At 42.4% G+C, this 26,811-nt stretch overlaps 1 protein-coding gene across 1 annotated transcript; it reads left to right on the top strand.

Moving 5' to 3' along the window:
- The first annotated feature begins 3,191 nt into the window (after positions 1-3,191).
- NUB1 (ubiquitin-associated (UBA)/TS-N domain-containing protein) lies at positions 3,192-21,822 on the top strand. The gene is made up of 11 exons (XM_086525692.1): positions 3,192-3,692; positions 4,114-4,236; positions 19,546-19,642; positions 19,723-19,758; positions 19,839-20,026; positions 20,116-20,218; positions 20,306-20,487; positions 20,577-20,654; positions 20,821-20,923; positions 20,998-21,091; positions 21,209-21,822. Exons 1-11 carry the CDS (start codon positions 3,355-3,357, stop codon positions 21,538-21,540), a joined length of 1,674 nt encoding a protein of 557 aa, XP_086381818.1. The 5' UTR covers positions 3,192-3,354; the 3' UTR covers positions 21,541-21,822.
- Positions 21,823-26,811: the final 4,989 nt, after the last annotated feature.

Below are 26,811 nucleotides of genomic sequence, written 5' to 3'. Positions count from 1 at the left end.
ACACCGATAACAAGGGGAAGGGGTCATTGACACTTGTCTTCCCAAGAAATACTAGTACTGATGTGCTTGTGTTCTTGGATGGTGACAGGTAATAGGTCTCTTCCTTGGAAATACAATAGGAGCTACAAATATTCCAGTTGATCAACGTTGGACGGTTCTACATATAAAGAACTATTGTGGTTCTTTAGACCACAAAACCTTATTGTATATCAAAAAATAAGATGTATTGTTATCTGCTAAACCAAATTCAATTGACACATACATATGTTTCAATCTTGTTTATTGGTAATGAAAATCTTGGTATCATTGATGTTACATATATAAAGTATAGGTTTAGTTTGGTCCATTATATGGTTAATAGTTTGAACTGCTCAAACTATTGTTAGACATTCAATTTAAACACACAGACACTTTTTTCTAGCTAGCTTTTGGTCGGGCTAGCACCATGTGATGGACCAAACTAAATGTCTATACTTGACCTACCTAATCCAAAGGGATGGGTTGAGACTCCTTGGGTTCCTCATCCGGTCAAGAGGACAAAGACTTTGAATGCTTGTGGTTTTTTTTATTGTGAGCCTTTGACAATATTAATTTGATATGTGGTGCTTCTACATGATATTGGGGATGATTCTCGTAAACGAGCGATTATATATATTTGTTATAATACAAATCACTTAAACCTTGAGAAAAATGGTAAGAGATCTTTTCTTACTCAGTACTCGGCTTAGTAAACCTCATTATGTTGCTTTGCTAATATGTTATCAAGCTACTATAAAAGCCCTATGGGCACCACTCTACCAAATGGTACCCCTTGTACATATGAATCTATCTCTTTTAACAATTACATAAATTTAACTTGGTTGGGGGTAGGGTTCCACATGGTGGGCCCTACCTCCCACCATGGGGACCCTCTCCTATGGATGCGAGAGGGCCACACACACACACACACACACATTATCCGTATGATAGATAGCGGCATTACCCTACCTCCCACAATGTGGACTCTCTCCTACACACACACACACACACACACACATACCACTACATGGAGAGTAAAGCCAATCTCTTTCTCGATCTCCACAGGGTTTCTTCTTAATAATGAACACATGAATGGGTGGGTTGTACGAGTATTTTCAAACAATATTATCACACCATATGCACACTTGCATTCACTTTCTAACCATTTCTCAAGTCCTCTGTTACCACCATAGAAAATTGGAAAACGTTTATATACTTGTATTAGTTGGAAAAAAAAGGTAAAGGGACAAGAATTCAATTGTTTGAATCCTTGAAGCCTTTTGTTGTTTTCTCAAATGAGAAACTTAAGTAAAGCTCATCACATGCATCTGAAAAAAAGAAAACACTTGAGTTCTATATAATGTAAAGACAACGCCTTTGCAACACATTTTTGTTCCTATTCTTATCTTCCCACAAATCTCCCAGCATATTTTTGGTCTTATTCTTATCTTCCCACAATGCCATTTGCATGTGATGGATAATGAAAAATTAATGCTTATCCCAAAAAACGCCTTTCTCAAAGATAATTGGATCTTTGAAATTCTCTTTAGGCCTCTTTCGAGCAGTCATCTCCTAAGTTACAAAGGAGTTTATTGCAAGCGAGAAGTGGTATCTCTCTCTCTCTCTCTCTCTCTCTCTCTCACACACACACACACACACACACACACACACACAAACATGACGGTTGGCATGTTGCCCTCCCTCTTTCTTGAGGAAAGCATAGATTTTGCGCATATATGGATGCAGAGATAACTATACACACACGGAGGCGAAGATGTTAAGTAATTGGAATTAGCAGATAGATCAAACCTCCAAAAGGATACAACCCTTCAATAACACTTTTGCGGCAAGCAATGTGATCGCAATCAGGTTTTTTTTACTTTGGTTATGAGTTGTGGTTATGATGAACTTACAATTGTATTGAGAGAATATGGTATGGTAGCATGAATAATGGTTCTTAGCATGCTATGAGAATAGAAATTTGCCTTTGATTTGATTTATTTGGATGATATATTGGTACCCATAAAAGGTTTTTGCATGGAAATTGTTGATAGCTCCTTTGTTTGAATAGCTTAAAGGTCACTCCATTGATAAAGTTCCATTGATTATGCCACATTGTTAAGAATTTCCAGGACCTCGAACGAGCAAGATGCTATCAAATTTTCTTGTTTATAGAAGATATTGTGTTTTAGAGCATGTAAACTCAAATGAGAATGGGATAATGTGTATATAATTGAATTTTTGAAGTGATGGTCCTCTCATAACCCAATCTATTTAACGCTCTTGATTTGCAAAAAATTGAATCTCCAAATACACTCTCTCTCTCTCTCTATTCGTTTAGCACTTGGATCTCTGCTTAGTGGTTAGTTTTTTTTGTAATTTTTGACACAGATAATAAGAGGAAGGAGACACATGTCTTCCCAAGAAATGCTAGTACTGATGTGCTTGTGTTCTTGGATGGTGACAGGTAACAAGGTCTCTTCCTTGGAATTACAACAAGAGCTACAAATATTGCATGTACAAACCGGTTCTACATATAAAGAACTATTGTGGTTCTTTAGACCACAAAACCTGTATATCAAAGAAATAAGATGTATTGTTATCTGTTAAACCAAATTCAATTGACACATACATATGTTTCGGTCTTGGTTATCTTAGTATCATTGATGTTACATATATAAAGTTTAGGTTTAGTTTGGTCCATTATATGGTTCAATAGTTTGAACTACTCAAACTATTGTTAGACAATCAATTTAAAAACACACACACACACACACACACACACACACATCTACATGGACAAAAGCTAGTGCCCCGTTCTCTCATACAATCCCACTTACCTCATTCTTTCTTACAACTTCATGCCTGCATGCATACCACAGGAAGGATTTTTTCCCCTATTCTTGATCATGCAGTCCCTAGAGATGAGCATACACTTGTACATACACACATATTTCCATGAGTAAAATTCATTTAATATTAAGCCTCATAGCTCTATCCGATAAGAGTTGAACTCAAGACGTGTTATTCAAGAGGAAAATGGCATAACCAATTTACCACACTTGGGTGATAGAAAATTATGTCGTTTTCCTCTTTTTATTAACACAAACACACACGAGGAGGATTTTCAAGAGACCTCAAAGATCTATCGGTGAACGTTATTCAAGAGGAACCTTGGGTCGAGGGGCCCGGTAATAGCTTGTATAAGTGTATATATATAAGACTTCATGCCTATGCGTAACCTGGGCAACAAGAAGTATCCGAGGTTGATAGCACAGTTTGCAAAGAGGATAGCATCATAGCACAGTTTGTGAAGATCTCGTGTCAACCCACATCATGGCGGAGTCACCTGCGGAAGGGCCGTGCACTAAGGAACTAAACGCAGCTGCCCAACTCCGCGTAGCTGGTGCCTGGTCTGGCCAAATCGAGGCGCTACTTGATGTCTGGACGATTGCAGACCTGCGTTCGCACCTCTCTGTCGTTTCTGGTTTTGCACTTGAAACCATCAATCTAATCTGTGCAGGAAAGGTCCTGAAAGATCAGGCCCCTGGCACTCTTCGTGACGTTGGAATTACTGTCAAATCCAAGATTCTGGTGACTCGACTAGCTGCCCACCAGCAACCCACCACCTTTCTTGCTGAAGAGGAGCGCCAAGCTCGCCTCACAAGAATCAAGTAAGCACGGTGATGAATTTACAGACCAGCATTGCAATAGTGCCATATGAGATAAAAATTGATTTTATTTACAAACCTTGTTTGTTGCTGGAAGAGAGCGTGTCAAGCATGGGCATTAACACGCAAGGCCTCAGCAGCCTTAGCCACCACTTTTTGTAACATATCAAAGTGAAATCCAAGATACTAATAGTGTAGTTTTTCGAGAAATTATACCAAAAAACATGGGCGTAAATATTTTGCGTGATTTCATCAAGTTTTGATACAGTACTAAGAGCATCATCAAAGTTTCTCTTATTGACCACTTCAGATAGCTATCAAGACATGTCTCTAAACATGGCTTACTAGGACTATTTTGTTGATATGGCAGCATTCCTGTTATGCTTTATGTCTAACTATTGTGATGATATTCTGCATGTGGCAGGGCAGCGGCTGATGCAATTGTGAACCGAAGTGATGATGATGCATATTCAGATGATCATTATGATCTTCAGCTTGAAAATCAGAGTGGAGAAACTTTAAAGTTTTCATCTGAAAGTGACAAAAGGTTCTAACAACTTTGTCTTTCAATTATTAGCACAAAGGAGAGGTGTCTTTTAAGGTCATTTGATGCTAAAATAGAGTGATGAGTTAATTTCTTCCTGTAACCCTTCAACGCAGACCTAGTTCATGCCTGCTATTGGCATGAGGATGTTAGTAGGGACGATGATGTTAGAGGGGATGTAGTGGTAGTGGAGACATCCATGCGAAGTCCTAAATGTGGTGTTAGTTGAGGTGACGAAAACTGAGGATTTCTTGATATTTTGGAAAGGATCTATGTGACATGAGAGGGTCATGTACAGTCGAGAAGGGTATGGAATATCTAAAGGGCTAAGGCCCATAAAGCCGTATCATTCACTCTCCTAGCATGTGTATACCACTTCTCTGAGGAGGTCAGCTACCCATTTAGATCTTCTTGGTTTCCAGAGAATCCCAGGCTCATCCTAGTTATTTCCTTCCGTTTGTGTATATGGGCTTGTGTAACAGTTATGATTAATCAACGATACCTCATGGATAGTATTTTTGTTTTGTCATACACTTAGGTAGTTTTTGACTGATTACCTCGGGAATAACTTAGTCACATCATGAATTCAAAAGAATGGGATTGTGATAATGGTGTCCAAACCCAGATTAAATTTTCAAAAAGCATGAAGAACGTTGTGTGATGAGATGATGATTATAGTCCCTTGTGGATGACTACTGTGAGTTTATAACTTGCATTTACTTCATAGAAAGCTGGGTCTAGGCTTTTTGTGGATTCATCTAGCTATTTATTGATCGCTCCCATTTTGAGCCTCAAAGTTTCTTGGAGTAACATTGTTAGATATGATTCATAACTTCATTGCTGCTCACCGTATTGCAATAAAACTATGGGAGGTGACCGAGCCTTTTATTAGTTTGCTAATGTGGACAAATCTTTTAAGGTCCAATAGGTGTTTTCTTTAACACAAGTACAATCAACAGGATAGAAGCAAAGATGACCATGGGTACAATTATCACTTATCAAGTTTGTTATTGTTGATGCCCTTGTGACATAAATTAATGTCTTTCTTTTGACCAGTTTTTTCTTGTCATATCATTATAATGGCTTTTGCAGGGGTATGCACTTTATTTACCAAATTTGAAAGAGTGCATGTATGTGAATTGCAAGGGTTCTACCTTTTGGACTTTAGAACGGTTTTGTAGGCAGAGTGTAACCAATTTTGACCACTACGGGAGAAGTGGGTGAAAAAGTAGACTATGAGCCAACACTTGAATCAAGTGAGAACTTGATAATCGGACAAAGTGACAATAAGATTGAAGGTAGATAGAGACGAAGATGGGGAGGCAAGATGCTCTACAGAAATCGGTGGCCTTGGACCGTCGCTGTTTCTTTAATGGAAGTTTGTGTACAACTAGACTTGTAGAGTCTGCAAGTCCTCTCCTTGGAATTATATCTTCAGCCCTCAATCCTCATGTGGTGAATTGTGCCTGTCCTAGCCTCTAGGGCCTAATCGGTGGCCTTGGACCGTCGTCGTTTCTTTAATGGAAGTTTGTGTACAACTAGACTTGCAGAGTCTGCAAGTCCTCTCCTTGGAATTATATTTTCAGCCTTCAATCCTCATGTGGTGAATTGTCTGTCCTAGCCTCTAGGGCCTAATTCAGTTCTATGATCTATCCCAAGTGATGAGCGCACGGGCGTGCACACAAATCTGTCTAGAAAGCACACTTAGAGGCAATCAAAACCTCAGGCTAAGAGATGAGAGAAAGTAGCAGAAGTGCAGAGGCATAGGAGAGGTCTTGCTTGGGCTAGGAGTTTAGCATGAACCGCCTTTCTATAGAGAGTAGATTAGATTGGCAGATAGACATTGTGGCAATTGGTTGACGGGGTCTTTGACCTAGGCATAGAAACCCGGACCCTAAAACTTGTCATGTAGAGCCCTTTGAAATCAAAGTGTTGCAGGGATATTGCAAAAGAGCATTTGGAGAAAGAAAAGTTTCAGTAGACAGTGACTCTATGTACTCAAACACCAAGCTCCACAAATCCAACACTTTCACATAGACATCGGTCTCTAAATCAATCACATTTTTGTTGAGGGTCTCATATACAAATCATGATCATTGTAACCTATTTAGCAATCACATAAGGATCGCACTGATCTTTTCATGGATACCTTGATCGACCTAATCTTGTTACTATCAGGTTCGTATCCTTTCTTTTCACATTTGAAGCAAACCGTGCCCATGATATCCCCACAAGACAATACCTTGACATAGCATGCAGTTCACTAAATCACACACTTAGTTCACAATGAACATTGTGTTGCAGTCTTTCAATCCAGCCATCTCATCCCGTCCAGAACTTTTGATGCACCTAGATCACTGTGTAGCCATCTCATCCTTTCAGAACTCCTGATGCTCTCACAACAGTATCTGGTCATCTCATCCAGATAGGAATCTTATCTAGATGTGCTAAGTTCAAATCATTCATGGGACAAAATGTGACAGTCATTTCAATAATACACACATGGTAGAGTACATGTTTTTAGTTCAATCAAGGAAATTTCAAATTCAATGCACATATTTTCATTAAAGTCATTCCACAAAATATTGTTGGCTTGTCATTGTCCCTAAAATCTCAAGGAGAAATTAGTGACTTTATTCAATCTAGGCAATCTGTAACAAGGGAGTGGAGTGGCTCTCCTCTTGTGCGGTCTGCAGAGCTCCAGATTCAACCTACTTATTCATCGGTAACTTTTGGCATAGACGCTGCTGATAATCCAAAAGCTTCAAGGTACATCTCAAAACAGAGGAGAATTTGTGATGTTCTCGTTTCTCATCCACTTTGCATCAAGAGCCAATAAGTGCCCTTGACCAAATTATCCGGTGGACCTAGTTGACCTTTCTGTTCTTTTCTTGTGCACTACGACCTGTTGGTAGCCCCGTTGGCCTCTCTTGTCCACTGGCACCTCAATCTGAATCTTCGGAATTTTTTGATGATCCATCAGTAGGTTTCCTTGCTTAGTCGAAACCCTCGGATGCACTATTAGCGGATTTCCTTGTTTCTTTAGAATTCTCTGATGAAATTTTATCCGGCTCCCTTGGTTCTTTCTTTTCCTTGGAAGACTCTTGTCCTATTGAGGTGGATATTGGCTTGTTTTTAGGATGGGTCAATGTGAGCCGGCACGCAAACTAAAACCTTGCTTGGCATGTCCCATAAGTCTCTGAATGGAGTTAGACTTGAAAAGAATATCGTCGAATCACTTTAAAAAACCATAGCAAAACCGCTCAATATGGTCTTTGGCAGTAGTCATCCAAAGTGTATTTCTTAGCCATTCGCAGATGATGCCAAGCCGTAATGACATCTTCTTCATATTCTTCGGTTATCTAGGCGGAAGTGAAAACTCTCTTGAATTTTACCCACTTCTTAGGTGCTTCCTTGTGCAACAATAGAGTTGACCACCATGTTTGTGCATTTCCTTTCAAGTAAGATGTCGCCCTTCGCACTTTGGAGCGTTTCAAGAAACGACCTCTCGAGAAGGCGACGTCAAATTGTTGTATGAATTCAAGGGCTGGATGGGTGTTTTAGGTAGCTTGAAAACGTGTCAAACTTGATTGCTTGACCCCTAATCGTTGAACACCTTGGTCTTCTTGTCCTTTTGTTAATTGGCAGAATTGTCAGCAGAGAGTCTCCTCCATTGAACTGCTAGATGGCTCCTTGTGCCATCTAGACTTTAAAAAAATATGCTTTTCAAGCTTTTTCTCCGCTTCTTCTGCTTTTTTTCATCCTCTCTGGAACTAGAGGACGACAAACTGTCGAACTCTGTGAAGACGAAGAAATTTGGTTATCCTTGAAACGAACACGCTTATTGGATCTGCTTACCACCTCTACAGTCGACTTTCGGTCTAAATAATCGGGAGAATCTGCTGATCTCCTCTTCCTCCGAGAGTGTTGAAGCCCTGCTTCTTCTACTATTGCTAGGGTTTAGGCCCCTCGATCGGGATTCGAAAGTTGGCTAGGGTTAGGTTGGGGAAACCTTAACCCGTCCGGTCTTTAGTGGCTTCACACGTTGCTAGGAGTTTTTTGGAAGAAGTGATTGCGCATATATACACACATGCATGATGCATCAAATAAAGAATTGCCCATTTTCCAGAGCCAGGTGGTTACGTGGGGCCCACATGTGTACATGTAGTACATCGATTTTCATCATCACCAGTATCAATGTGTTTTTCTATAATAATGAGGAGCTGGTAGAGCGTAAAACTTCTGAAGGAAGCTATCAGCGGGCCGACGCCATGAGGTAAGCAGGTGCGTCAAGTGGCATCCAGTGGCGTCAGGAGGTCAAATGGGGTCAATACTTGCACGTGGTAAGCGAGGACACAATGGGGGTGTTTTCTTGTGATGAATTATGCAAAAAAAGGTCATCATGAGAACTGTATTTAGGGGCCACTTCACGTGATTGCAGAATGCATTATTGAGAAAAAGTTGAGTGCCAGGTGTGCGGATGGATGTAGAAGGGTAACAAAAACGCAATGTGTGGCCATTTTTTGACGTGTTCGGGGTCCGTTTGAGATCAATTGAAAGGCCAAATGTGCCCAAGGGATAAAGTGAAGTGTGGACACTGAAAAACCTGAGAAAAAACTAGAAAAAACGTGGAGAGAAGAGGAGGAACAGTTGCAACTCAGTTTTTGCTGTTTTTGGAGCCTGTTTTGGCCATAAACTGCTTATCCAAGCTCGGATTTGAGCACTTTGATATTGTAGACTGGGGTTTTTGGCCGTTAAGGACGCAATGGCGTTGTCCATTTTGCCAAATTCCTCACCGTTTTTCTATTGTTTTGGCTGTGTAAGTTTCTTCTGTGAGCAAAGCCTTTGCTCAAATTTGTAATTGTATGTGGCATATTTCATCCATATTGTGTGAGCTATTTGCCCCATTGGTGTTGGCCCAAGCTCAATTGTATCTAAACATCAGAAATCTTCCTCTTTTGAGCTGAGTTTTGTGTGGTGTGTGCGTCTCTCTCTGTGTTGAGTGGGCAAATGGATAGTCTCTCTCCTCTCACTCTATCGGTGTGTTCCCTGTCTCGGTCAGATGGGTTGTGTAAGCCGAGTGGTGTCCCATAGTGTGTGTATCATCCCAAGAGTGCGTGTCGAGTGATTATAGAGGCGTTGTGTGTGTTTCCATCCCGCTCACATTCTTTTGGCGCCCCCACGGAGGATCTTCTTCGAGTACCTTCAGCTTCGGGATTACAGAGTGCAGATTATAGATTACAGGTTACAGATACAAGTACGGGTACAGGTGATTCACATAGGTATAGGTGATTCACACAGGTACAAGTAGCTGATATACTGGCAAGTGGAATCACTTGCAGTTGTCGTGGGTATGCATCATTTGGCGCCTGTTTGAGCGCATTGTCTTGTATTGTACGTTACTTGTGGATACTGCCATTGTACGCCTATGTGGAGCCATACTTGGTTTTATTTGGCAGTCCCAACCATTTCTGAGGCTTGGTCTGGAAGATAGTCATTTCTGAGACTTGACTATACGATATTTGCATAAACCTTCGTGAGAGGGTCGTGGTGAGGTTTTATTGAGCTGGGGGATTCTCAAGTGTGAGATTCTTTCGGTGATACAGGTGGCTGGAGCACCCTTTTCGTGACCTCGTCATAGGCTATGTACTAGTGATTCCTACTTGATGCTTGGTTACCATTGTTGGTAGGTTATGCATACAAATACAATCGATATTTTGGGTTTTTACTGCTCTAATTCTGGGGAAACTCTGCCAAAAATTTTCAAGTTGTGATGGCTAGTTTTTTGGTCTCTTGAGCCATTTATGTTGTTATGCTGTTGAAATTCTGGCAAAATCAGAGGGTAATTAGTCAAGTTTGCTTTCTTTGGAGCTACATGGATGGCTTTTAATAGCTAATCACGACGGACCTCAGTTCACTCCTTTTCATTTTGCACAAAGAATCCAGATAAATGTTCATGTGGACAAGAAGATTTTTTACCAACAGCGCATAGTCTTTATGTTTGAGCCAAGAAGATTAAGAGAGATATTGGAATCTCCTTTGCCTGTTGTTATTCCGATGATTAACTATGAAAACTCATTTGATGTGCATGTGTTCATCCTTTTCTAAAAGCTTGAGCTCCGTTGAAGTTTCTGGGGATTGAGTCAGTAAAAAGTTTTGGGTTCTTGCATCTGTGTTAGAAGGGGTTCTCAAAGCATTGAAACTCGGGTAGCCATGGCTTCTTCTTATCCGGAATTTCATGGAAGAAGTGATAAAGATGTGGAAGACTTTTTGGAAAAGATGGAGGTTGCCTGCATTAGCAATCAGATTCATGATCCGGCGCAGATGTTACGTCTTCTCCAGATTTGTTTGAAGAGTGATGCACGAGTTTGGTCCTAAGCATTTGAAGAGGAGTTGCGTGCAGCTGATCCACCTGTGAGATTAACTTGGGACAATCTAAGGCATGGATTGGAAGTGAAGTTTGTGAAGACGGAAGATCCTGACAAAGTGTGGCAAGAAGTACAGGGTTTGGTGCAAAGGAAAGGCGAGTTAGTAGATGTATACATACGTAACTTTTCAATGGCATGGGAGCGGATGTGCAAGGCCTTAGCACCACAGGTACCCCCACCTGACATGATGATGAAGGACAGGTTCTTGGTTGGTCTTTGGGAGAATATACGTTGGAGAGTGGAGCTAGAGAAGCCCAGGACATATGAAGATGCACTAGATGTAGCGAGGAACAAAGAGTGGAAGCTGAGAAGAATGAGTCAGCTAGGAGGAGAGTCTTTGCCCAGGAGGTCTGAGTTTGAGCCTATGGATTCTTTGCAAGGTCGCATGTCAGGGGTTCATCATGAACCAGTGGTTTCTGTTACTCCTCATCAGAATCCTTCAAGAAAATTTTCCAGTGCATTTAGCCTATTTTACCTATTTTTGACATGTTTCACTTATTATTTTTAAGTGACTTTTGTTGGAAAGTAGGTAGGGCAAATTGAGTAAGTTATAAGCAAACCTAGACTAGCACTAAATGGCAGAAGAGGCAACAGGAGCCAAGCTCAGCAGACAACTTCTCAAGCAAGACCTTGGCGGTTCTCCCCTCCAAGCAAGACTCAGCACCTAGCGTTTTGCAGCATTTGCATCATCGCCAACAAGTCCCAGTCCTTGGCGTTTTTGCATCAGGATATCATCGCCACACCTACCCCAGCATCTAGCGTTTTGAAGACCTGCAGCCCTAGCGTTTTTGGAGACTCTGGCAATTGCAGTTTTCAGCAGGTACAACCTCAGCCATGCAGCGTTTTTCAGCCATGAAGCACCTCCAAATTCAACCCTAAGGAAGTAGCAGATTCAGCCCAAAGATCATCAGTTTTCAGCCCTACAGTAGATGCAGATTTTCAGCCCTAAAGACCCGCAAAATCAGCGTTTTCCTTAGCGTTTTTGGCAGCAAATTTCAGCCCATAGCGTTTTTGGACAGCAGATAAAAGATTGCAGATTTCAGCCCTTAGATCGGTGTCGTCATCTCCGTCGTCATCGTCGACATAGCATAGACTTGCATCAGTCACATGCATTCCCATTGTACCAATTTGTGCAATCAATAGTAGACTACTCTCGCCGATGAGAGTGGGGCCTTCAGAGGAGGGTTTTACAACATCTCTGGTGTCGTATTTCTCTTCTCTCTCTATCTCTCAGTCTCATACACTTGCACGCACAGTGTCCATTCACTTTATTGTGATCATAGCATTCTCTCATTAAGAATGGAAGGCTCTACCTTCCATAAGAACAAAAAGGAACCTTGAGCACAGTTCGGAGCACTCATCGCGCAAACATTCATTCCGCTGCACTTAACACTTGTCCACAGACACATAGGGTTGGATGTCACGTGACATCCCCTCCTTTTCAAAGTACTGGTACTGAACTGTATGGCGTCGAGGGAGATCGCCAATAGCATCCGGAATCCTGGAAGGGACTCTTCGCCGGCCCACTCTGATGTGTGCTCATTTCTCCACTGAAGGGTTTAGCTTCTCTTGTGGAAGCTGTTTAAAGTAGATCTCCTTAAAAGAGGATAATGAGTCTGTAACCGGCCTGTTAACTTCAAAAAGGGCGGTAGACATTACTTCAAACCTTGATTTAGCTTTCACCCATTATTAGTCGTCTATTCTACCTGTGCTATAATGACCATAGTAACAGGGACGGGCGGAACGGGGCCCTCCCGTTCCCGGAACGCGTTCCCAAGCCCGGCGCCTCCTCGAAACGGGAACGCGATCGGAACATCGTTCCCTTCCCAGGCATAACCGGAACGGCCGGAATGGCATCCGGAACGCGGAATGGCAAATCCAGAACACCAAGGTTTTTAAAAATGACAATTTGGGGCAGTTTTTTTGAACTTTTGGGGGGGTGTTATTTCCATCCTCTCCTATGTAAAGAAGGGATTTAAACCCTCTCTCTCAAGCTCTCTACCTCACTCTCTCCCTCAAGGCTCTCTCCCTCTCCCTCTCCCTTTCCCTCAAGGCTACCGTTCCGGCCTCCGTTCCCGTTCCGCCACCCTGAGGGCCCCCCGTTCCGGAAACGTCCCGGAGCCCCCTCGTTCCCGTTCCCGTTCCCCGTTCCCGTTCCGTGTAACTATGATAATGACACAAGAGAGGGGAATGGGATACAGATGCTAGAATGCATCTGTATGCGAGTCAGACACTAGATTGGCCCCTAAATAGGCGCCCCTTTCGGTATTTCTTTATTCTTTTACAGTTAAGAGGAAGTACAAAGAGTGCTTATAGCACTAAACTTGTATCCCGCAGTTCTTAACTTGTATCCCGCAGTTTCTATCCTGTTTGGAGGAATTTGGGCAGCATAATGGCCCAGAATCCTACCCAAAACAGTCTGCAAGTAGGGAAACTAAGAGACCACTGTCCTTGTCCCGATTCCACCTTTAATTGACCAAAACAAAGCATAACCAGCCTCTGTAATTTTTGGTTATTGACTGGTTTTTCTCTGTTTTCAGCTCCCTGTAGCCCCTGCACTGTTCCCTGCACCTTGGGCTAGTTGCCCCTTGAATCTGAAAGGATTTAGGGCCTCAAAACAGCCCCAAACGTGCAAAATCAGAGTTCCGGGAATCCTAATCTGTATCCAACAATACAACATATGTTTTGGCTAAATTTTGGCAGCACAACGGCTCCAAAATTGACCCGAAATTCTTTACTTTAGAGACACACACCGAGCACTTTGCAAAGGAAACCTGCAACGGGAATTAACACACACGGCTCGGAAGCTAGAATGCCCCGAGTAGACGCCGACAACCTGTAGGCCCCAAAATTGGCGCCCCTTTCGGTATTTCTTTATACTTTGAGAGGGTAAATTTACAAAGTAGAGTCCTGGGAATCCTTTGTCTATATCCAACTAGATACCACTTGATTTGACTAAATTTCGGCAGCATAACAGCCCCAAAACTTGTGCGAAACCAATTCCCCTGCTGGAACTCACTTCCACTGGCATAAACCCTCTGATTTCAACTCAAAAAGAGCAATTACAGCTCGCTGGAATTTCTGGTGTTTCACTTGTTTTGAGCCCCAACACTTCCAGAAGTGTTCTTTGACAATTGGGCACTGTTCCTAATGTATTTGGCATCCATACGGCTGCAAAACAGTAAATTTCAGACCGCTGTATTTTCTGGTTATGACCTGTTTTTGACATAATTTCAGCTGTCAACTGTCCTTGCATTGTTCCCAATGCCTTGGACTATGTGCCCCTTGATTCTGGCATGATTCCGAGCACAAAACAGTCCCAAAATCAGCAATAAAATAGTGCTGATTTTTGTGTGTTTACTTGAGAGGTTATCACCCTCTCGTTTCCCTGCTTTGGAGTAGCAGTTAGCTACTCCTGTTCCTGTTCAGGGAGGCTCTTGCCTCAGCAATAGAGCATTAAACCACAAGACTGTACATGGTCAATCTGATGAGCCCACTAGAGGGGCATAACCATAAAGAATAGGGGAGAGAGAGAGCAGTGAGAGGTGTGCAGGTCATGACATCCTGCACCTCACTGTACATAGAGGGTAAGCCAGCACTCCATTGAAGCTCTTCCACCTGTGATAGCACTCAAAAACGAGCTCACTGCTGAAAATCACGTTTTTGCCTTCTCTTTAAGTAGTAAATTGGCCTCAGAGTGCCAAGTGTCACTCATTTGTGCATTTTTCCGCTTTAGACCCTCGGGTCTAAAAATATCTCACCTGCAGCCTCTGTTGACTTGGCCACAGAGTAACAAAATGATCCCCATGTCAAACTGCACGTAATGACACGAAGACATTTTGCCGTCCAAAAATAGCAGTCCCTAAAATTTAGGAGTTTCTGCCATTACATTCTTCTAGGTTATTTGACCCTCTTTGTACACTGCAGCCACACCCAAAACTGAAATGTAGCCTATGTAGCAAAGGATTCCGCTTTGGCTGGCCAATGACCCCTCTTTGGCTAACCATAGTCCTTGTCCAACCTTAGTGCTCTTTAGCCCTCAGGCCTGGACTCTCTCTGAACAGTTCCACACTGGCTATGCAATGCAAGGCAATTAGATTTCCAGAGGGGTGTTTCCAAAAGGTAAAACAAACGAAATTCCCCAAAGAACGAGAAAATAAACAAAAATGGAATTGCCACTGGCTGGTGACATACCCCCCTCTTGAAATCTCAAACGTCCTCGTTTGCACCTATGTCGTACATGCTTACAGTCAGCACCCGGGTGTCCGGACACCGTGTCGACACATGTAGGACACATACATGCTCACAGTCAACACCTCGTTGACACATGTATTGCCTGCGTATGAACCCTGTCCCAATGACATAGTGGAAGCGTCACACTCTGCCATTGCTTTGAGTCTATAACTTTCCAATGACAAAATGGAAGCGTTACATTTTGCCACTGTTTTTTAGTACACGTTGGATCAAGTAACCTTTCGAGCATACCCAAACCGACAGTTTAAGAATGCAGTTACACATGTACTCTTCAATAGAAATAATTGCTGTACCCTTGACAAACTGACAAGAAATACTCACTTCTATAGCACTAAACAAACTTTTGGACATTCCATAAGAGCAATTGCCAAACTGACAATCTGTACAGCTCTAACATTCATGTAACATGCACTCATTTGAGCTCACTGTAAATAACATGTACATCATTTTTCTTTCAGAAGCCATTGTCACACTAACAATCCATGTAGCTCTGAATCTCAAGGGGTCAAGGTAGGTTGCAAACCAAGGTTTTAAGTTCCCATACTTTTAGTGACTTTGCAAGTTCACTTTTTTCCATCTACTTGACATCCAGAGGTGAATAGCTTTTGAACTTTACCAAACAGCACCTTACAACCTTGCCTTTTCTTTTCTTTCTTATGTGCCAAAATCTGTTCCGGGACCAAGATCTCGTCAAGTTCCTCGACTTCCGGTTGATTTTCAGCTGGCATATCTTCTGGCACATCACCCACATAGGGTCTGAGAAGACTCACGTCAAACGCATTGTGAATCTTCCAACTCTCAGGCAATTTCAGCCTTTATGCAATATCACTGATTTGCATACTGAGCATCGAAAACAATCTTTCTCTGCTCTTTATCTTGATCTTTTTATTGGGCTGAGAATTCTCTTTTTGACCCAATTTTGGCAGCATAACTGTAGTAGAAACCTTCACAACCAAAAATCCACATATCCAAGTGATTATCCACGCATAATAGAGCACTTTTGCAAACCTATCCTGGAAATTCAGCACGCTGAATTCTCTGTTTTTAGCTCCTAAAATGCTCCAGATCACTTGTATTACTGTCCTCTAGCTTCCCCGAAGCTCTTGGGACAAAAAGGCATCAAATAGGGTCAAAACCCTAAATCTGCAGAAAAATACAGCAAGCTGTATTTTCTTCTTTCGGACGCTGTTTTGTGTGCCAATCGCATCAATTCGTAGCCTTTGATCTTCTGCATCAGTAGGAGTGCTTGCCCTTTGATTTACACGAGATTTCTCGCAAGAAATCTTGTTAAATCATCCTGTACCTGTTTTGAATTAGCCTTTAGCTAATTCGGTACATGTATGAAATCATTCCAAGTGGAAGGAGTCTGTCCTTGTAACAATAGTGTATTCCACCACTGACTTGCATTTTTTTTCCAGAAAAGTGGTAGCTTTCCTGACTTTAAATGCTCCTTCCAACAAATGCTTTGTCAAATTGTTCAAGGAAAGAGAAAACCTTTGTCCTCTCATCAAAGCCATTGAATGTGTCAATGGACTCACTGATCATCTTCTTTGTATGGCTTTAGCTTATTCATTGACTCCAAATTGTCAAAAGAGAGTTTGCATAATGGGTACACCTGTGGGAGCCATCTGTACTCCCTGGCCAGTAACATGTTGATGTCTAGGTGTCATATTCACTGATGGGATTGAAAAACCAGCCATACCCAAGTTGCGTTGTGACACCCCAAACTGACCTTGTGTGCCTTGAAATCCTGGGTGCAAACCAATGTTTGCATACATGGGGTTGGGCACCATGCCTTGCATACCCCTAAACATTGTTCCTGGCATGCCAAAACTGCCTTGAACTTGATGTGCTATTGATGAAGATCGTATGAACTCCATAAATCTTAGATTCTCCATCAATTGCTTGAACATGGTCACAGCAGTAACAACCTGCAAAGCTTTCTCTGCTTGGCCTGAACTCTCGCCAATTTCATGTGCAGTTGGAATAGGCTGTCTATCCTTTGAAGAGGAACCCTCTTCCTTGTTGCCATCCATCCTGTATTTAAAGAAAGACTCGTAGCCTTTCTCACCTGTATCCAAAGAAAGACTCTCGTAGCCTTTCTCACCTGTAAATCCAAAGAAAGACTCTCGTAGCCTTTCTCACCTGTATCCAAAGAAAGACTCTCGTAGCCTTTCTCACCTGTAAATCCAAAGAAAGACTCGTAGCCTTTCTCACCTGTATCCAATGAAAGACTCTCGTAGCCTTTCTCACCTGTAAATCCACTTGATCTACTTTCAAACTCTCTGTGTTTTCAAGGTTATCCCAAACTCTCTCTGTGTTTTTAACCCAAACTGACCAAAGCTCACTTTTTGAGGAAAAAGTGATTTAATCTCGTCGATGGAACCATGTAACCGGCCTGTTAACTTTAAAAAGGGCGGTAGACTTTACTTCAAACCTTGATTTAGCTTTCACCTATTATTAGTCGTCTATTCTACCTGTGCTATAATGACACAAGAGAGGGGAATGGGATACAGATGCTAGAATGCATCTGTATGCGAGTCAGACACTAGATTGGCCCCTAAATAGGCGCCCCTTTTGGTATTTCTTTATTCTTTTACAGTTAAGAGGAAGTACAAAGAGTGCTTATAGCACTAAACCTGTATCCCGCAGTTCTTAACCTGTATCCCGTAGTTTCTATCCTGTTTGGAGGAATGTGGGCAGCATAACGGCGCAGAATCCTACCCAAAACAGTCTGCAAATAGGGAAACTAAGGAGACCACTGTCCTTGTCCCGATTCCACCTTTAATTGACCAAAACAGAGCATAACCAGCCTCTTTAATTTTTGGTTATTGACTGGTTTTTCTCTGTTTTCAGCTCCCTGTAGCCCCTGCACTATTCCCTGCACCTTGGGCTAGTTGCCCCTTGAATCTGGAAGGATTTAAGACATCAAAACAGCCCCAAACCTGCAAAAATCAGAGTTCCGGGAATCCTAATCTGTATCCAGCAATACAACACGTGTTTTGGCTAAATTTTGGCAGCACAACGGCTCCAAAATTGACCCGAAATTCTTTACTTTAGAGACACACACCGAGCACTTTGCAAAGGAAACCTGCAACGGGAATTAACACACACGGCTCGGAAGCTAGAATGCCCCGAGTAGACGTCGACAACTTGTAGGCCCCAAAATTGGCGCCCCTTTCGGTATTTCTTTATACTTTGAGAGGGTAAATTTACAAAATAGAGTCCTGGTCTATATCCAACTAGCTACCACTTGATTTGGCCAAATTTCGGCAGCATAACAGTCCCAAAACTTGCGCGAAACCAATTCCCTGCTGGAACTCACTTCCACTGGCATAAACCCTTCGATTCCAACTCAAAAAGAGCAATTACAGCTCGCTGGAATTTCTGGTGTTTCACTTGTTTTGAGCCCCAACACTTCCCAGAAGTGTTCTCTGACAATTGGGCACTGTTCCCAATGCATCTGGCATCCATACGGCTGCAAAACAGTAAATTTCAGACCGCTGTATTTTCTGGTTAGGACCTGTTTTTGACCTAATTTCAGCTGTCAACTGTCCTTGCACTGTTCCCAATGCCTTGGACTACGTGCCCCTTGATTCTGGCATGATTCCGAGCACAAAACAGTTCCAAAACAGCCCAAAATCAGCAATAAAACAGTGCTGATTTTTGTGTGTTTACTTGAGAGGTTATCACCCTCTCGTTTCCCTGCTTTGGAGTAGCAGTTAGCTACTCCTGTTCCTGTTCAGGGAGGCTCTTGCCTCAGCAATAGAGCATTAAACCACAAGACTGTACATGGTCAATCTGATGAGCCCACTAGAGGGGCATAACCATAAAGAATAGGGAAGAGAGAGAGCAGTGAGAGGTGTGCAGGTCATGACATCCTGCACCTCACTGCACATAGAGGGTAAGCCAGCACTCCATTGAAGCTCTCCCACTTGTGACAATACTCAAAAACGAGCTCACAGCTGAAAATCACGTTTTTGCTTTCTCTTTAAGTAGTAAATTGGCCTCAGAGTGCCAAGTGTCATTCATTTGTGCATTTTCCCACTTTAGACCCTCGGGTCTAAAAATATCTCACCTGCAGCCTCTGTTGACTTGGCAACAGAGTAACAAAACGATCCCCATGTCAAACTGCAGGTAATGACGCGAAGACATTTTGCCGTCCAAAAATAGCAGTCCCTAAAATTTAGGAGTTTCTGCCATTACATTCTTCTAGGTCATCTGACCCTCTTTGTACAATGCAGCCACACCCGCCTATGTAGCAAAGGATTCCGCTTTGGCTGGCCAATGACCCCACTTTGGCTAACCATAGTCCTTGTCCAACCTTAGTGCTCTTTAGCCCTCAGGCCTGGACTCTCTCTGAACAGTTCCACACTGGCTATGCAATGCAGGGCAGTTAGATTTCCAGAGGGGTGTTTCCAAAAGGTAAAACAAACGAAATTCCCCAAAGAAAGAGAAAATAAACAAAAATTGAATTGCCACTGGCTGGTGACAGAGTCCTTATCTTATTTGGGAATATGAATGATTTCTCTTATTTTTCGCTAGAATTTGTTGTATGATGTGGTAACCCTAGTTCCTGTCAACATTTTGGTTAAGTGCAACTAGTGTTCATATTGTCTTTATACTATAGGGCGCTAATGTTGGGACTCATGCTGCATGCCAAGGGGCGAGACATTCTTCTACAAGACAATTATGGTGAAGCATTACAAGTCCTGAGCATGTCAGAGGTCCGTAGATGTTTCTTGTCGTAAAGCTTTTTGCTTGTAGTGTGTGGAGAATCATGGTGTGTTTTTTTTGCTTCGTGTAGGAGGCTTTTGAACTCTGTGACCAAAAACTTCTAGAGGTATTGCCAGTTGCAAACTTTCTAGCTTACATTTTGTGGTCTTCAAAGTTTTGTAGTGGCTAATTAGTCTTGCTCTACAGGCAGTGGATAATGTGGCCCTTCTCCAGATTGACATAGTATGGTGCTATTTCATGCTGAAAGATATGGCAAGAATTGCAGATGCAGGAAAACGACTTTCTCAGGCACGGGAGGGTTTACGCAGATCTCATGGTCCTCATTTGGAGCGGCTTCATACACTCCAAGGAGGCTTTTGTCCAGAGCTAGCCATGTAAGGATATTGCATCTCTGAAGCTAGCTGTGTAAGGATCTTTTGGCAGTTTACTTTCAGGCTTGACATTAAAGGGTTGCATGGCACAGACATGTTCGGTTGGAGCTCCTAGAAGGAATTGTTGCATTTCATACAGGGCTCTTTGATGCTGCTAAACGGTCCATGGTTTCTGCTCAAAGCAAGTATAACCAAGTATGACTCCGAAGCACCTCTAACCGGTGGTTTGCTTCGTTTTCTAGGGCCAGCCAATTTATCCTGTGTATTGTCTTTGATTAACAGCTTCAGGTATCGGATGAGTCTTTGGCCCTCCTTGTAAGCATGGGATACGGTACAAAAGAGTCCAAGCGAGCTTTGCGAGTCTCTGGGCAGGATGTGAATAGTGCCATCGAATTTGTTATGGAAGAGAGAAAAAAGAAGTCGATTAGGAAAGAGGAGGACAGGCGCTTGGAGAAGCGGCGCAGGTAGCATTAATGCACTTCCTATAAATTAGTTTTTCAGCTAACGGTTTTGTGGTTATCAAGGGGTAATGCGCGTTTCGTTTTTTTTGCAGGGAGCTGAAAGATTTTGGCAAGACACAAAGTGGGAAGGTGGTAGATTCCTCAAAGCTAGACAAGCTTGTAACTATCGGGTGAATGCTCAATACTTACCACAGGCTGCTCTTTGTGTTAAGTTCGCATGCATTGCACGAGTGTATAATATACTTGTCGGCACCAAAGCCTAGTGAGAGCTTTATCTATTGCCTCGTTTGCGGTAATAGTCCTTTACCAACAAATTGTGGTGCTGTTTGCTTCTAGTTATGAGATGTTATTAGCTGCGGAGGCTCTTCGTCAGAATGAGAATGACTTCAACGTTGCCCTGGATGTTCTCAGCGATCCTTCGAAGAATGCAACTTTACAGGTACAAACTGAGAATATCAAATAGGTATGAGTATGTAAGTAACAGGTGACTGACTCGACCTGTGTGTGCATCAGTCAAAATTACTACTTGGAAGGGAGCAATCACACAAACGCCTGAATAATGAGTCAATAGAAGAGTTGCTTGCTATGGGCTTTACTCGTGATCAAGGTAGATGGTCAAGACTCAAAAGCTTTCTGCCTTGGTTCAGAAATTTAATTATTTGCTTATGCATTTGTGCATGCAAATGGGAGTTGCTCTTCATGGTTTTTCGCTCATGTGTTGCAGTGGATCAGATTTTGCAAACTGCCTTCAGCGTTGATGACGCTATAACTCTACTTCTTCGTGGTGATGGAGACACAGAAGCTATGGCCAATGGATTTGCTCAAGATTCTTTTCCGATTGAAGTTGCTGAAAGCTCATCAAATGTACTTACGAGTGGTGGGATTCAAACAGCACTTGAAGAATCGGAGGGTCAGAGGGATTTTGAGATGGAAGAAGACATAGCCACAAAGTTGACAGGGGACCCATTGGCCGAGTACGACATTGACGTGCACAAGGAAGGAGAAGCCATACTTGCCTATTTGGAGTTGTTGAACTCAAAGAGCACGCCTTGCTAAATGTCGAATTTGATCTGGCAAGGGCATTGTGAATATGGTTGTGACATGTGTACAAAAATCTACTTCCTACATAGCAAAGACGTTTCGAGGAAGAACCCAAAAACTATACGCTTGGCCATGCTGTCGCCAAAGAATCATGAAATACACTGACTTGTATACTGACCTGTGAGCTTGTATAGAGTGTCATTTTTGGCATTATACTGACGTTGTTCATCCTGTGAAAGCACTCTTTTCATTATACTCACATTGTTCATCCTCTGAAAGAACATTTTTTTAATGTTATACTGGTATTTTGCTCAACAAGATTGTCATGGACGTTGATATGCTCCAAGACAGGACTAAGGTTTTCTGGTTTGTCAACCTTGGGGGACCAGTGGCCATTGAACGGAAGGGAAGGTAGGGAAAGAGAGAAGATAGATGCATTTAGTGTGCATTGCAGAGATGAGCTCTCTTCAGTTCCTGCAAGACTCTGCTAGTGAAAGTAAAGAGTAGAGAACCAAGAAAAAGGCATTATTTGAAAGTTTTGTCAATCAGCACTAAAGCTATCTTTTTGGCTTTCTGAGGAAGGGAGTTAGGCAGAAATTCAAAATTTGTTATTTTCCACTCTGATTGGATCTTTCTTTTCATGTGAGCAATTGAAATCTTCTTTAGGTTTTAGTTTGTCAATGGGTCCTTTCATTTCACAACCTCACATTGGTACATGGCTCGATCTCCTTTTTATTTTAGATGTTCTAGAATGCCAACTCAAACCTTCATCTTAGTTTGTAATGTCAGGACATCCAATATTTTTGATTTGATAGGATCACGATACATCTGTAGATTGATGGCTCACTAGATTGTAGAGTTTTTGATACAAGCTATTAATTTTAATTTCTTTACAAACTTACGACATTAGAACTTCTCAACGATACAATCCCAACTTTGAAAGTGGTGCTACAAAGCACATTACATCACATTGTGACTTGTTTACCTCTCTCGAGGTTGTCCCTCATGGGAATACAGTTACTTGTGTCAACAATGCCTCTTATCCGGTCCATGGAGTTGGAAAGATTATGCTAATTGTTGTGAATGGCAATTCTTTTATACTTGTTGATGCACTTTATGTACATGGGATCAAGAAGAATTTTTTGTATGTATATGTACTTGCAAGACTTGGTCTTGTTGTGAAATTTATGGATGATAGGTGTACAATTCATGATCTCAGTTTTGGTGATGAAATTGTTGCATCTGGCATTTTGTGCCATGGGTTGTATAAGTTCACTTTGTATGATAAGTGTGGGTAGAATTTTGCAAATGCAGTTGTGGATTTGAAGGCCATTTTAAATGCAAAACTTTGGCATGCACGTTTTGGACATTTGAATTTTACCAGTTTGTTACATTTGCAAAAAATTGATATGGTTGCTTCTTTGCCGCTTCTTGAAACATTTGTCAACCATGCTTGTGAGGCTATATTTTTGGGTAAGATGCAACGTTCGAAGTTTTCAAAGGATGGTTCTTCCAAAGGATGGTTCAGTTAGGGCTACATACAAAGTGCATCTTATGCATAGTGATGTTTGTGGGCCCGTGCAAACTCAGTCCTTGGGCAATTACCTTTACTTTATGACTGTCATCGATGATTACACCTGGGATTGCATGGGTGTATCCGCTTAAAGCTAAGCCCATAGTGTTTATAGAAAACCCTTCCCTGGAAGCTTTTTGGCATCAAGCCTAAACTTCAAAAACTCATATGTCTCTCTCTCTCTCTCTCCCTATGTATCCAAATGACAAGTTGTAAAGTGCATCTTGGGGCCCACAAATTTTTGCATTATATTTTTCCTACCAAAATGAAACCTATTTGAATGGATTGTATTGTTAGCAGGTCACTGCAACGGACGTTTGTAGCATAGCCTTCTGGTACTAACATAATATTTCAATACTCAGGGAATGACTCGGTCTTTAAGGGTGTCAACTTTAAGAAGCGAAACTAGCAAGCAAACATATTAACTCAACAAGTTAATCACCACTCTCCGATTTGAAAATCTGCATATGTCATATCTCGTCGCTCTAAGTCATCACACCATTTTATCGATTAAACGGACTCGGATCGTCACAAAACTTTAGGGAAGCTATATTAGGTCTAAGGGCACAAGTCTACAAAGTATGGTGTCCATCTGAGAAGGTACAAAAATCGCAATCGATATGTACCAGATCATAAAAACTAAAATATAACAACATAACCAAGTCATTCTAAGGTCTACTAACGCTCTCCTATGGTCAAAATGTGAAAAAGTGGTGATTAACACTCAAATATGCAATAAGACTCACAGACGTTGGAGTGGGGGACTGGGGAATACATCTAGCACACACACAAACACCCCTCTACAGCTCGAGGAATTCAGAGCATCTCTATTCTCTCAAAAAAACACCTTCAAACTCACAACTCCACTAGCAGACCACCGCTTGCACACACCACAACGCACAAACACGTTCGGCGAGATCGGTGATCCACACACGTTTCACAGCTCAGTTTGAGCCACACATCGTTGCTGCACACAAACCACTCTCTCACTTCCATTTTGCGCACAAAAGGGCCTGAGAGCACACCTACTCACACACACTAGCACCAACACAAAAGCAAAAGAAGTAGAGAAGGGGAGCAGGGGAAATGACACTCAATAAACAACTATAGAAGCCCGATCATGCTCTAAAAGCACCACACATAGCTCGAATACATCAAATGGTGTACCCACATGATCGTCAACGGACTAGAAAACTCACACCTTGGGCTTTGCAGGCACACACCTCTGCACATGAAGCCCCACAAAAAAATACACTCACCCCCTTTGGCTCTACACAACCGGCTCCCCAAAAGCCCTGCCCAAAAAGCCTCTTGGCTAAAAAGCATAAAAAATGACTTAAAATTGACTTTTATAGGGGTTCTCATCTCACTTTGGGAAGGGGGCCTTCGATTGGCCCATGCCATCTCTTTTGGGAAACTTTGGAAGGGGGGAATAGCCTTTCTAAGCTCTCTCTTAACTGCTCTCTTGAGGAGGGGAAGCACTAGCGATGTCGCTAGTGTCCCTAGTATTTTTGAACTTTTTATTCTTTTCCTCTCTCTTTGTTTACCTCAACTTGCTCCTTTCCACTTTGAACCCACCCTCCAACTCACCTTAGAACTGCCCACTTGCTCACTTTGTTCGGCCCTTAGAAGTGCCTCTTTGACTTGCTTTGACTGACCTTGAAATTGCTCCCTTTGAAGTTGGAATTTCCTTGGTCTGTTGGATTCCCAATTTCCTTATCTCTCTCTCTCTCTCTCTCTCTCTCTCTCTCTCTCTCTCTCTCTCTCTCTCTTTATGGCTCATCTCCACCTTCTCTCTCTGATATGAACACGGGGAAGCACTTAGGGAGGTCGCTCCCTCCCTAAGTGCCTTCAAAAATCTAGGGCCCTAACGGGCGTGAGACAGGCTATCGGGATTCCATGTCAGTATCTATCATTAACAGTGCCCGAAAACCACCAATGACGTCCACAACAATGTCTGCCAATAGCGCGCTCACCGCCTTCGTCAGCTAAAACTCCACCAATGCTGCACACACGAGGGGGGAGGGGAGGAGGGGAGAGCTCCATAGCTCTCTCTCCAATCTACACTCATAAGGGGCTCGCGGTTTTGCTTATATACCCCACTCTCCCTCCTCCTGTGTCCACATGTGGGATTATGCCCACCACATAGCACCTCCACAATGAGACAACCCTTTGAGAATTTAAAGCAGCCACTTCATCTTTAAAAAATATGCCCTCTTTTCTCGCAAGTTCAAAGCCCTACTATCCGACACTCATGGGCCCAATGCTCGAGCGTCAAGTTCCCTCGTTAGCCCACCGCGTCAACTTTATGCCATGCAAACTCCATTTCCCTTAGACTTATCCGAGCCCGCCAACCGAGGCCACAAAAGGCCATGAAAATCTCGTCTCTCCACCACCAATTGCATCTAATTTCAACTTGGCATATCTTGCTATCCGAGAATCCGATTGACAAGCTCTCACTTCCTATCGACTCCGCATGATGTGCCCTACCTTCTCAAAACTCTGGAGAGGCCCAAAAAACACCTGGTGGCATGCCTTCCAATGCCGTCAATCTGGCACCGACCCCCAAAAAATCTTCAACTGGCCATAACTTGCACTGCACAGCTCCGATTCACAATCCGAAAAGATCGATATACTTCATAATTTGGACACTTCAATCCTATCCCACTGACATCAGCTCCAGCCACCTATCTGCACTTGCCATGTCCGTTTAGGATTTGTAAGACCTTCGAACTTTGAAATGACATATCTTGCACATCGTTCATAGCTCTGTTTGAGGAGCCGTCGAGACCAACTTCTAGAGAATTTCAAACACTACATTTCAAAGTATAACTCTAGTACTCCGGATACCTGTACTTGCCAACCCACTTGTTTGGAGGCTTCTTGGTCTAAAAATCCCATCAACCATACATCTCCGCTATCACCTGCTTTCCCATAGCTTTTGTACATGCTTTAGCACTTTGCCTTGCACGTGTATACACCCAAAGACTTGCATAGCACACTTCCTAACACATAACAACTTTGGCTTCACCAATGATGCGTAGCCATAAACCACAACAAAACTTGAATTGCTTATACTTGATTGAAAGAGCAAGAGACAAGGAACAGAATGCACTTCTTGAAATTGAATTTAGATTATCAGATAATGAGAAAAATGAGTTACAAGATGTAGATGAGTAGCCACTTGGCATTCGTACAACAAAAGCTCTTCAAAATTCAAAAGATAAGATGTGTGTCCAAACTAAGTTTTTTGACCTTTATACCTAGGGCTTTTCAAAATGGCCAACGTCCGGCTACTTGGGCTTTGGGCTCATGATAAATATTACAACTCAGAGTGTGCAACTTTCAGATCAAAATTACACAGACTCAATTACAAGGCTTCTTGTTAAAAAAAGGATAAATTACATAAAAAATGGAGCTTGGACAAGGCGTGGCTGATTAGGAGGGTGCCCATCAGATGCATCTACCAAACACTCCCCCCTTCCAAGCCATTGTACATCTTTGTGCAAGTTGTGGAAGCTCCTTAGTAGTCAAACTACCTCTTTTCCAAAGCCTTGATGACTTTGTTGAACTTGACTGCTCTGGCAGCTCATGATCTTGCAATTGGTTACTAGTCTCACCTTCCTATTCTGAGTCATCCTGGACGAAGTTCCGTGCGATATGCATGGATAAAAACACTGCGACTATGCAAGGTCGTGGAATGTGGCCCTATT

Source organism: Adiantum capillus-veneris, chromosome 12, assembly GCF_014529385.1.
Source record: "Adiantum capillus-veneris isolate H3 chromosome 12, ASM1452938v2, whole genome shotgun sequence".
Taxonomy (NCBI): domain Eukaryota; kingdom Viridiplantae; phylum Streptophyta; class Polypodiopsida; order Polypodiales; family Pteridaceae; genus Adiantum; species Adiantum capillus-veneris.
Note: the sequence above shows the minus strand (reverse complement) of the source record. Positions and strands in the feature narration are given on the sequence as shown.